The following is a 12,475-nucleotide window of genomic DNA, read 5'->3' on the forward strand; positions in this document are numbered from 1 at the left end:
TGTCAGTCACTCTTCTGTCTGAGTCCTTGCATGAGGGGCCTTGGCTGGTTAGAGCACAGTCTAGCCTAAGCCTTGCTGCAGGTCAAGTGTTTTATCGTGTTTCACAAGCTACCCCTAAATCACGAGTTCAAGCAGCTTTGGAGCCAGAACATCAGTATTATTTATTACTTGCTCTCGGCATGAATCATCTGTTTTTGCTTCCCTACAGAGGTCTTTTCCTTTGTGAAACTCTAGCTCAACGAAAGAAGCTAAATCTAACTTTTGGTTTAGCCTTTAAAAGTAAATTTCCAGACGGATTAACTAGACTCAAGGAGATCTAACAACTCGGTGAGACTACAGTGAGAACACAAACTGTCCTAAGCCACTGGGACAGGTGTCTCTTGCAGAGACCTTTTAGGGGCACTGCCTGTCTCCAGACCACCACTTCCCCTCCATCTTCACTGCCCTCAGAGGCCTCACTCCGAGCCCGGGTCCTGGCCTCCTCAGTCAGATAAACACTGCTGAGAAGGCCAACATCAGCCTTTCCCCACTGCAAGTGGCTGTCCTTGAGCCGCGCCATTAGCTTTGCGAACACCGAATGGGACAGTTCTGGAGGACTGAGGAAGACAATTTCTCTGGCTTATAAACACCAGCCACTCCAAAGTTACCAAGATGAGAGTTGAAGGCCACTCAGAGAGACATAAAACACATAAGCAAAGGGCCAGCCTGGGCTATCTATCTCAGGGCTACTCTTCCCCAGAACACAACCCAATCGAGCACCCGAGACCCTCAACTGAAACAGGGCCAGTTACCTGGGAATCAACTTTCCTCCTATAAAATGTACTGTGGAAACATTTCCTCTTTTTTTTTTTTTTTTTAATATTTATTTGACAGAGAGATAGAGAGCACAAGTAGGCAGACAGGCAGGCAGAGGGAGAGTGAGAAGCAGGCTCCCCGCTGAGCAGGGAGCCCAACGTGGGGCTCGATCCCAGGACTCTGGGATCATGACCTGAGCTGAAGGCAGACACCCAACCAACTGAGCCACCCAGGCGCCCCGAAACATTTCCTCTTTGAAATAGGACACAGAAAACAACAAAATGTGTCCTCAATACATACGTATCAGCAGACCCAGGCAGCAACTTTGACATAATCCTTATTTCTGTATTATCTAAATACACCATGAAATTCTGAAACTTTGAAAAAAAAAAAAATGCTGCAAAAGGTATGACACTCTTAATAGCATTCGATAGTTGTTTGTTCAGTAAATATTTATTGAACCTCTACTATACTCCAAGTGGCATCTAATTCTCATTTTATTGATTAAAAAAAAACAACAACAGCTAAGGCTCAGTGCTGTTCAGTGCCTAGCCAAGGATAACCAGCTAATTCGGGGTAGTGTGGTTAGGCCCGAATTCAAACTGTCAAGGCTCTTTGCACTTAACTCCAAGCTGTTTCCAGCCTGTGAAATCAATGAACCTCAGTCTGGCAGGCCTTAAAAAAGATCAGCTGCCTCTTGATGGCATCCCCTAGCTGAATGCTTTAGCACAATGCCATGGCCACTACAGGCGCCCAAGAAGTATCTGTGGAATGATTAACTACAAAGATGCAAAAGGAAAAACACCACAGCTGGAAATGCGGAGAGCCAGCCACCTTGCAGTTTGGCACTTTGGTTTGGAACATGCTGACCTGTTCGCAAAGTGCATGAACTGCCAAGCTCTCAATTTTTCTGACTTCAGTGTTTCTCACGTATGGAATCTAAGGAGTTTGGAACCTCTGAGGTCTCCATCTTTGTTGTGAAATACTTTTAGCGTTCTCTCCTACATGGTGAGAAAGAGTGGGCACAATGCACGCAGATGCCGAAGCTAAGCTCATGGAAGAAACCCGAGTCCCGCTAAGGCGGAACACGTCCCTCTTCAGGAGGAATCTCTCCCAGGTGGCACAGACATGTTGCAAGGAAGCCCAGGACGGCGCAGGTGTGCAAAGCAAGTTGCTGACCTCTTTTTCTCTCTCTGATCTTCTAGGGTTCTTGCTAGCCTTTCTTCTCTGGTTTTTCTTATTTTTTTCTTCCTTTGTGGCTTTTATCATGGCCACGGGGTCCTGGACTATTTCTGAAGTGGGGGCCGTGTGGTTGCTCATGGACCAATCAGAGATGGCATCAGAGCTCCAATGTGAGTTGACAGGATTGGCCGGAAGCAAGAGGGAATTTTCTCTTGGAGTTTCATATTCTAAAGAACTGGTTTCCACAGGCTGAAATTCATAATAATCCCATTCCAGGCCACTGGAGGTCATTCTTCAACTAATTCTCAGTCCTTACCATGACATAAGGAATGTATCTGTAGAATATGAAGTTAGGAGTAAATTCTTCACAACATTAACATTCTCTATTTCTACCCATCATCCAAGACAGGTAACTTCTGAACTGATTTTTTTCCAATAATTAACGTCCCAGCTTCTTTAAAAAAAACACCCATAGTTTTCTTCTTCGAATTCTTGCATAAATTTCAAAGCTGATCACCAACAGGCACAATAAATATGTAGAAGAGAGACATAAACAATATTCTGGCAAATGCATTGCTTCAGAACTAGTGAAGATCAATTCTACCTTCTCCTTTTTCAACCATTTTTACACTGTTTCGTTGCTGTGTTTTTGTTTTGTTTTTGTCTTGATTTAAGCTATCAGGGAGAAGCAATGTACACACTGTCTGATTAGGGCAAGGAAAAGATGCAAGAAAATACATTATTCCAATAAATGAAATGAAGGTGTTCCTGTCTGAAAGTAGCACTGAATTTCCTTCGGCTGACATGTCTCCCCTTGGCTACCTTGTGAAAACTCCTATTTTACTTCCTACCTTGCCTGATATAAACTTCTAGGAAGTTAGCATGGCTTTTGCTGCATGAGAACACATGTGATTCTCGGAGCTCAAGACCGGAGGCAGGAGTTGGGTAGGAATGGGTTAACATGCCTGGCATGGTAGCCTTGCCAGAATGGCCAGTGAGGACTCTAAGGCAAAGAGAAGACCTGATGCATCCCAACATGTCTGTACCAGAAACCCAATGCTCTGCCTTTTCTGTGGTCAGAATCTCTTCTCTCTCTCCTTGTATGTTCATTCCTGTCATCTAAGGAGATGATATATAATCAGGAATGTTATGAGAGTTACAGTGTGGGGAAAAAATATTATGACCCAAGGTAGAAATCAACAGCTAAAAGCTAAACCAGCATCTTTTGAAAGTAACATTTTTGATGACCCAACAGGTTCCAAACATAACCAGAGATTTATGAATGATACTGGACAGCCTTCTGCCTGTACATAAAGCGATGACATTTAGCTATTTCTTTACAAATGCTGTCCATCTCACTTGTGTGTCTGCCAAGTTTTAGAACATTACACAGATGACTAAAGAAAATTAGAAGCCCTTTGGTAACCTATACCCTAGCACACCTGAGGGTCTGAAATTTGATTAACACTCTGTAACCACAGTTATTAAAGGTGAGTCAGGAAGAGATTATGGTAAGTGCAAATTCTATAAGATTTTGTGTTCCTCACAAAATTTCTTATTTCTTAGAGTCCTACCACACAAATTAGAGTTGAAATTAGAAAGTTTCTGAAAATAGCTTCCAATCACATTATCATAGGACTTTTTCCTAATAACTAATCGGAGGACAATTTACATAATCTTATCTATATCCTCCTCTTAGAGAATTTACTTCCCCAAAGACCCAAGGCAACCCTGTGCGCTACGTGACATCACCCCAGCCACTGCTGATTGACTCAGAAATGGATACTTGACTCCAAAGGAGCCAATCAGAGTCTTTCTCTAGATAATCTGAATGAAGAGACTCAGAGACTGAGTCTTAATAAAGGCACAGCACCAGAGGGAACTCTTTCAAGACTTCCTTTTTCTTGGATTCTATGATATCAGTTGTTTTTTCTTTTGGACAGGTCCTCTTTAACTAAATGTACACTAAGAGAAATCAAGGTGAGAAGAGGAAAAAATTAAGTTTTTAAGCCCTACTTTTTTTCTAATGGTCAATGACACATTTCCAACAGGCCTTGCCCACACTCGGGTGTATGTGTATGTGGTGTGCTCCTTCACACTGAGACAGGACATAGGCAAAATACCCTTTGAGGCTCTACACTTGGATGATACTAGATAGGACATGAACCATGATGGGAAAACCACCCCACCCTTGCAAACTCTAGCTTGGTACCTAGAATGGATCCCAGGTCTTCAAGAGGAAGTTCTTCCCACCATGGGGACCAAGATGAAGCTAAAAAGTGCTAGGAGTGCATCTTTTACCCTCCCACATTATAGCAGGCTATACACTGTACTCTGGATTTCTAGGCAGACAAGCTCCCCTAACAACCCATCCCAATAGAATGTGGCTTCTACTCACATCATCCTGGACATCAAGGTCACAGCCAGCCTTCAGCAAGATCTGGACCACAGGAAGATGACCCTTATTGGCAGCAAGATGAAGGGGGGTCCGGCCATGCTGTTAATGCAAAGCAAACACTTATTTCAGAATAGGACATCAAAACCACTGCTCTGGGGGTGCCTGGGTGGCTGTCGGTTGAGCTCCTGACTCTTGGTGTTGGCTCAGATCATGATCTCAGGGTTGTGGGATTGGGCCCCGCGTCAGGCTCTGGGCTCAGCATCGAGTCTGTTTGAGATTCTCTCCCTTTCCCTCTGCCCCTCCCCTGCTCATGCACATACACACACTCTCTCTAAACAAATAAATAAATCTTTAAAAAAAAATAACCACTGCTCTGGAGGGAGTGGGGGCCTAGAGCAAGGTTTACATAGTGGAAGCCCCCTTCCCCTTCAGTTTGGCAGGAGATTCTTATATATTTACTCAGAATTCAAGTTTGTCTCAGTTAACCTTTGTTATTGGCATTGTGATAAATGAATAAAATATGCTAAAAATGTGAAGAGTTCCTTCAGTGCATAATTTCTACTCCCCACTCAACAAACAAGTAGGAATATGAGGGGTTTCATGTTTTCTCTTATTTTCCCCCTGGTGCTAATACTCAAGCATGATGGAGTGGTCACAATGAATTGGGATAGGGCAAAAGATAGGAGAACAGTAAGGGGTCAAGCTAATCAGCCCAGAAAAATCTGGTTAGTAATTATTAAAAATTGAAACTACTGGCCAAACAGTTTTGAATAGGTTCTCCCTTTTTTATTTACTTATTTTTTTTTATTTATTTTGGTTCTCCCTTTTTTAAAACAAATTTTTAAATTACAACATATTTCAGCCATTCAAAAATATGAATAATATTTTAAATGTACATACCCACCAATCACTTTAAAACACCATAGATGTTCCTTGTGAACCCCTCCCAGATTTCATTTCCCTCCAGCTCCAGGGATAACCATTCTTAAATTTGGTATTCTTCATTCTTTTGCCATTTATTATATTTTACTACGCATTTATTGCTATAAATAATAACTAAACATTGTTTTGCTTACTTTAGAGCCTTACATAAATAGTATTAAACTTTTTATCACTTGGCAATTTTTTTGTCCAATGTTATAATTTTTAGATTTTTTTTTTCATATTGTCACATGTAGTTTCGGTTCATGTATTCATTATTCACACATTCTCTACTGATGGGCATCCAGGTTCTTTTCAGTGGTTTGCAGAACACATTTGTGTGCACATCTCCCTGTGCATCTGAGGGGGCTTCGTAGCCCTATTGTTGGATCACAGAGATGACCATCCTTCAACAGCCCTAACTAATACACAGTCTCCTGAGGTTATGACACGGGGAGTAACATCCAGAATTACTCTCTTCAGTATAAATCAACTATCCGGAGAACTGACCTTGCCAAACTCCAAATTCCTCAAATTCTAAAGGAGACATTATGTTCCCTTTGCTTTCTCACTCAAGTTCACTGTGAGGAAATGTTCTCCCTCCTGCTTCAAAAATCATTTAGCCATGGCTCCCACCCATGTTGAAACACACCCTCCGCATCTCATATGGGTCTCTTATTAAGGGAATAATAGTCTCTTAGGTCCTTCTAGCACCTCAATAAAACTTTCCAAAGAGCTTTATTGATATTCTAGCAGGATACACCCATTTATGATCTCCATAAAGTGTCAGTTTGCCATGGGTACCTAGCCATGGAGGAAAGCAGAGATAGCAGACAATAAAGGATCTTAATTTCTACCCATGAAATGCAATCAAAGCACTAGAATGATTCTGTAAAGAGGTCAGAGCTCACTTTAAAATTAGAATTCTTAATTAAGAAAAAGGTTACTCCCAAGAAAGTGGGCTATAAAAAGTCTTCCTAAAAAGGTAATGTCTAAGAGAAGATGGAGTGACCTTCCTTGGCTAGCACTTGTCTCAGTGCACATTGCTTAACCTTCATTCTTTCAGTGAAAGGTCCACAGCCGATCAGATGGAGCCAACTAAGCGGGTTCCGCTCCCTGGGCCTGGTCCCAGGCTCCGTCTGTCATCACGTGTCCTTGTTGAGGACATCAGATAATGACCTTCACCAAGGTTCTAAGGCATTACGAAACACAGGGAAGTTTGTCATGTTTGTGAGGAGACAGAGGAGTGTGCTGTTAGGAAGGCTGACAGGATGGTGGGACCCAAGTGCTTCTGAGCAACTGGAAAATATAAACCCTGATGCGGAGAAGTCACTGGAGAGAGCCTGGAAAGAGGACAAAGGACAAGGAGTCTCTGGGTGTCAGGTCAGGGGAGCCCGAGGAACATCCTCCTCAGCAACCAGATATGGCTGGTTGGACGTGGAAACCCAAGGAGGTAAAAGGGTTTGCCCAAATGAACACAAATAATCAGAAGGCGGAAGGAAATGCTGCTGTGGTTCAAACCAGGTCACACCCGGGAGGGCGCTTTAGAAACTATAAATTACTGACAAGATGGGCCTGGACTAGAGGCACCTTCCCAATCCAACGTCAGCAGAAATCCCCTCCGTGGTGACAGGGCAGGCTGGAGGCTCTGGCGCCTGACAAGCCCAGTGCAAATCCCGGCTCTGACTAATAATACCGGTGTGACTTTGTGCACGACACTCTCCTAAGCCCATTTTCTCATCTATAAATGAGGAATAGCCGCCACTATCCACCCCATAAAAGCTTGAAATAGGATAAATGAGGTAATATCCACCATCTAAGATGGGTTTTCCTTCCCTCCAGCTGTCCTCACCCCTCACCCCTGAAGATACCCCAACTGTTCCCTCTCTTCTTTGACACCCCTGCTCCTTTGCCTTAGCAAAGACCAGTGGGGTATTTTCAATGGCAAACAGACCTGGGGGAAGGGTTGGAAATCAGATCACTTGGATAGCCAGATGGGCTCCAGCTGAAGGGTCAAGGTTCCTACTGGCCAGTCCTTTTTTTTTTTGAGGGGGAGGGGCAGAGGGAGAAAGGGAATCTTAAGCACGCTCCACACTCAGCACGGAGCCTGACATAGGGCTCGATCTCATGACCCTGAGATCATGACCTGAGCTGAAATCAAGAGTTGCACATATAACTGACTGAGTCACCCAGGCGCCCCTCCTACCAGCCAGTTTTGATCCACTTGTCCACTTCCATTTGAAATATAGCCCATGGTTTCCAGTTTCTGCATCTCTGCTGGATGGGCATTCTTCCAGGGAATGCCCTTCTCCAAACTATGCCTTCTCTGATTCCCCAAGAAGCATTCCCTGGCTTATCTTCTCCGTTCCCACAGCACCTGAGCTTCCTCTTAGGAAACCACCACATTCTGTTTTGAGTGTCACCCTGGGCCCTGGTTTTTCCTTCCAACTGGGCCATGATCTGCCTGAGGGCAGGATTGCGCCTTCCATGAATGATGAAGCAAGTTGACTCTGGGGTGGAATGGGGCCATGTCAAAGAGGTGCCAGTGTTCCTCAACCACAGGCGGACTGAGGCTACCAGGGACACAGGAGCAAATTCCCAATTCCAGGCTTGACCTCAGAGAAACGGAGAGTCTAGGGGTCGCTGCAGACTCCAGGTTTTGGGATGCCCCAGCCCCTCAGAGGAAGTGTATACCTCTAGGGGCTGCATAAGTACTGCAGCAGGTGCAACAGTGACATGGGGAAGGCTGCAATCCCTAAGTGTGAGGGCGCAAATAATACCTGACCCTAAGAGGGGCCTCTGAATGACTTAAGACTCCAGGATGCAACTGCTCTCATCTTCCTGCCTGTAGGACTGGCCAATGAAAGAAATGGGAAAAGGACAAAAGACTGTCAACTATGAATGATAACAGGAAGAAATTTTTGAAGCATCCATTTGTCCTGGGACCTCCCCCAGTTCAATGACTAGTTCAAGTTAACTCAACCTGGGCCCTGGAGGGCTCAGGGAGACCACTAATAATAAGGACAAGAGGAAGAAACAGCCACAGCTAACATTTATGAGATACTTACTATGTGATATCTTAAGAATTTTACATGTATTAGCTCATTCAATCCTCCCCACAGCCCTATGAGGTAGGCACTATTTTTAAGATGAGGAATTTCCATTTTACAGATGACAAAACTGAGGCATGGAGGGACCCTGTCACTTTTTCTATGTCATAAAGCAAGTAATTTGAGCCTGGATTCACCCCTAAGCCATCTGATTCTGGCCCCCACGTTCTGACCCACCATTCTACCTGCTGCCCCCTTTCTGGCGGTGGTGGGGAGCTCTCTCCTGGCAGAGGGGTTTCATCTCTCACTGTTAGGAAGCTCTGAAGACTCCCAGATGATGACCTATGGAAATAACCTGGTTTCCTTAGAATCTCAAGGACAAGGATAGAGGTTTTCTATTCTCACCATACATCGAATCACTTGGGCAGGTTGGTCTGTTTGTCCATCCACCTATATTGACACTTGAGCCCCTCCACCAGAGTTTCTGACTCCACTCTCTGTTGTGGGGCCCAGGCATCTGTGGTTATACACCCTCCATGAGTCATTCTAATGAGTGACCCAGGCTGAGAACTATAGGATGAGATGAAGAGGGGCCAGGATAATCCTCTCCAGGGAAGCTATAGGCCCTCAGGTGAAACCTGCCATGTCGGGCCTGTCCAAGCAAGAGTCATTCCTCTAGCTACATTCTTCATGATGCTCTCAACCCCTCCTGTCAGTACAAAACACTAAAATACTGCACCACCACAGCCCAGAGTTTCTGCTTCTTAAAAGAGCATGTGAGCAATATAATGACATTACTAAAAATCTGGAAAATAAAAAATCTGTAATTCTACCACCCAATACAACTATTATCATTTATTTTATTTATGAGAGAGAGAGAGAGAGCTCTCAAGCATGGAGGGGAGGGGAGGAGAGGAGAGGAAGAGAGGGGAGGGACAGCAGGACAGAGAGGAAGAGGAAAAGAATCCCAAGCATGCTCCACATTGAGCAGGGAGCCCAACAAAGGGTGCAATCTCATGAGCCTGAGATCATGACCTGAGCCAAAACCAAGAGTTGGATGCTTAAATGACTGAGCCACCCAGGTGCCCCACAACTATTATCATTTTTATCCAGTCTTTTTCAGTGCATCTTTTCTACTGATGCTTTTGCATAGTTTTATCAATAGGTCACATATAACTATCTTGCTTTTTATATATTATACCTTAAACCAGGGGTTCTCAAACTTTATTAGGCAGCAGAATCTCTTGGATGGCTTGTTAAAAGACAGATATCTGGGCCCCCCTTCCAGAGTTTCTGGTTCAGTAGGTCTAGGTGGAGACTAAGAATTTGCATTTCTAACAAGTTCCCAGGAAGGGCAGATGCTGCTAGTAGGGGATGACATTTTGAGAGCCACTGATGTAAACCACTGGTTTTCAAGCTGTTTGCACATTAGAATCACTTGAAATCTTAAAATAAAAACAAACCTAAAATTTACCCCCAAAGGACTGAGTGTGTTGTTTTTAAGTTCCAGGTGATTCTAATGTGTAGCCAGAGGTTATAAACCCCTGCCTTGGACCCTTTAAATGTGTCAGTTGCTCCAATCTGCCTTGGTATCAGAAGAGGCCAGCTGAGACCAGTAGGAGTGAGAGGACACAGGACCCTGCAGGGAATGCACATTTTCCTTGATCTACCCAGGGTGAGACAGAGACTCAGCACCCGTCCACTTCCGGGGAATAGCAAAGGGCCTTGAGATGTTGCCAGGCAATAACCACAAAAAAGGGCCCCAGTGTCAATGACTCTGGGGCTCTGGTCTAGGGTGCTACTTTGTTCTGGCAGGTCAGCCCCATGAGTCCCAACTTCCAGCAGAACTGCTGCATGGGGACAGCGGAGAGAGTCCTGTTCTGGCAGGCGACCTGTAAATTACACTCACAGGTGACCATAAAGGGTTGGCAGAATGAAGCTGCTCATTCTGAAGAGGCCAACTCCCAGCTGGAGGGGCTGGGCTCTGTCAGGGAGCATTCCAGGAGGATTCCTGTTCAGATAAAGATCTCCTACCAATGGGGATGACTCGGAGACCAGCCAAAGGTAATGAGCTTGAAATACACCTTGAAAGGAAGTGGAGGTGTTTTGTTCCCAGCAGGTGTTCAGATATGGTGCTTAACCCTTCTCCCAGGCAGACAATCCCAGGCAGAGGGGAGCGTTTATTGGACAGTCCTCCTAAGGAAGGGCTGAGCCCCAGGGAGGGGAACCAGGGACCATTTGAGAACCACAAGGGACAGAAGCCTGGAAAGACTCCTTTTCTACAGACTCCATGGGGCCATGACTCTGGTCACTCATTACTCTAGTCAGGATCCAGACGTTGGGTCTTGGCTCTTTTCTCGTGCTTAGGTATCCTGGATCTTCCATAGTAAAGAGCAGGCTTTTCAGACTGACAATACGTGCCCCATGAATGATGAGCCCTGACCCTCCGGCAATTGCTCGGTCTAACAGAGCAGGCCTGAAAAGTGAGAAGGCAATATATACAAATATCGAATCATTACATTGTTTACCTGTAACTAATATAATGTTAAATGTCAATTATATCTCAATAAAAAAAGTGAGAAGAAAGGGTGCTGTGCTTACCCATTCTATGACCAAAGTCACGCAGAGACCTGGGGCAGAACCCAAAGTAATAAAAAGGCTAGAAACTCTGAAGAGAGGAGAGGCAAGGTTGAAGGAACCAGGACTCAGTAGCTCAAAGAAATAAAACAATTAAACTGTCTTAACTGGAGGTTGTTACAAGGTGGGCAGTTGCACAGATGTTACCTACTTGAAGGGAAACAGTTTACGGGGAAAAATTTTAGGTTAGATTAATGTAATAACTTCAAAATGGCAATGCTTCCTTTCTTCCCGAGATCATGAAATACATCAGGGTCATGCAATCTTTACTGAGGCAAGAAAACGGCTGTCTATGTTACCTGTGGCATTAAAAAAAGAAGCAAGGAAAGAGAGAGGTAGGAGGCAAGAAAGATGCAATGCTGGGAAAATAAGAGTGACATATTTTAGGAACAACAGAATATTCAGATTGATAAGGGTCTTTGAGAGTTTAATTTGGATGAGTATAGTAAGGCTAACAGAGGTTCTATGACTTTGCAAGATGACAAATCTAATTTCTGGCAGAACTACATAGAGTAGAATTCTGGCCACTTGGACCCTCATTTAGATATTAAATTGTAGAAAACCCCCACCAGGGGCGACTGGGTGGCTCAGTCAGTTAAGCGTCTGCCTTCAGCTCAGATCATGATCTTGTGGCCCTGGGATCGAGCCCCGGGTCAGGCTCCCTCATCACCTGGGAGCCTGCTTCTGCCTCTGCCTCTTGCTCGTGCTCTCTCGTTGGCTCTTTCTCAAAGAAATAAATAGAATCTTAAAAAAAAAGAAAACATCTTTCTTAGATGCCCCCAGAATCCTCTTCTCAGACACTGTATTCCCCAAATCTCAACTGGATAGAATGGTATAGATTTGGGTAGAAAAATTCAGTCCTTCTTATGATTCAATGAAAACCAAAGTTATGAAGGCATTCAGAAGAAAATGGGCAAAGAAAAAGTGCCATGGATCAAAGGAGACTGAGACAATAAAACTTTTTATTTAAAAAAAAGCTGATAGTTTAAAAAGCCTTCAGAGGGGTGCCTGGGTGACTTAGTCGCTTAACTGTCCGACTCTTGATTTTGGCTCAGGTTATGATCTCAGGGTAGTGAGACTGAGCCCCATACCCAGCGTGGAGCCTGCTAAAGATTCTCTCTCTCCCTCTGCCCTTCCACCCACTCTAAAATAAATAAATAAATAAATAAATAAATAAATAAATAAATAAATAGCTTTCAGAGCTTTCTTTCCTTTTTGGAAAAGTATTTTTTCTACCTGTCTACTTGGATGAGTAACTTATCACATCCTAATGAGACTGCAGGTGACAAAAAGCAGTGAGAGAATAAATTCGTTGGATGACAAAAATCAGGATCCAAGAAAATCTCAGATTGGAAGAACAGGCTGATTTTCGCAAGACAAAATGTAATGGGGGCAGATGTAAAATTCCTGTGCTGAGGATCAACAGTCCAATCACACAAGGGCAGGGGTACAGGGATTGTCCCGTAAAATAATCCTCCCTTTTCAAATGATC

The 12,475-nt window shown here is 44.1% G+C and overlaps 1 protein-coding gene across 13 annotated transcripts in view; it reads right to left on the reverse strand.

The window, feature by feature from the left end:
* ANKRD6 (ankyrin repeat domain 6) overlaps positions 1-12,475 on the reverse strand; it is a 186,061-nt gene that overhangs the window by 36,111 nt on the left and 137,475 nt on the right. For 8 of the 13 annotated variants that reach the window (XR_013441184.1, XR_013441183.1, XM_078055008.1 and 5 more), the window contains exons 1-2: positions 4,376-4,474; positions 1,975-2,312 (exon numbers count right to left, since the gene is read on the reverse strand). Coding sequence is in view for 10 of the 13 variants with exons in the window: in XM_078055008.1 (XP_077911134.1) it covers positions 1,975-2,268 (294 nt within the window). In the remaining 3 variants the exon portion in view is untranslated. Of the gene's footprint in view, positions 1-1,974; positions 2,313-4,375; positions 4,475-12,475 lie in introns of those variants that run through there. The other 5 variants (XM_036065157.2, XM_036065155.2, XM_078055002.1 and 2 more) reach the window with 2 other exon arrangements.

The sequence above is a fragment of the Halichoerus grypus genome, chromosome 9 (genome assembly GCF_964656455.1).
Source record: "Halichoerus grypus chromosome 9, mHalGry1.hap1.1, whole genome shotgun sequence".
Classification (NCBI taxonomy): Eukaryota; Metazoa; Chordata; class Mammalia; order Carnivora; family Phocidae; genus Halichoerus; species Halichoerus grypus.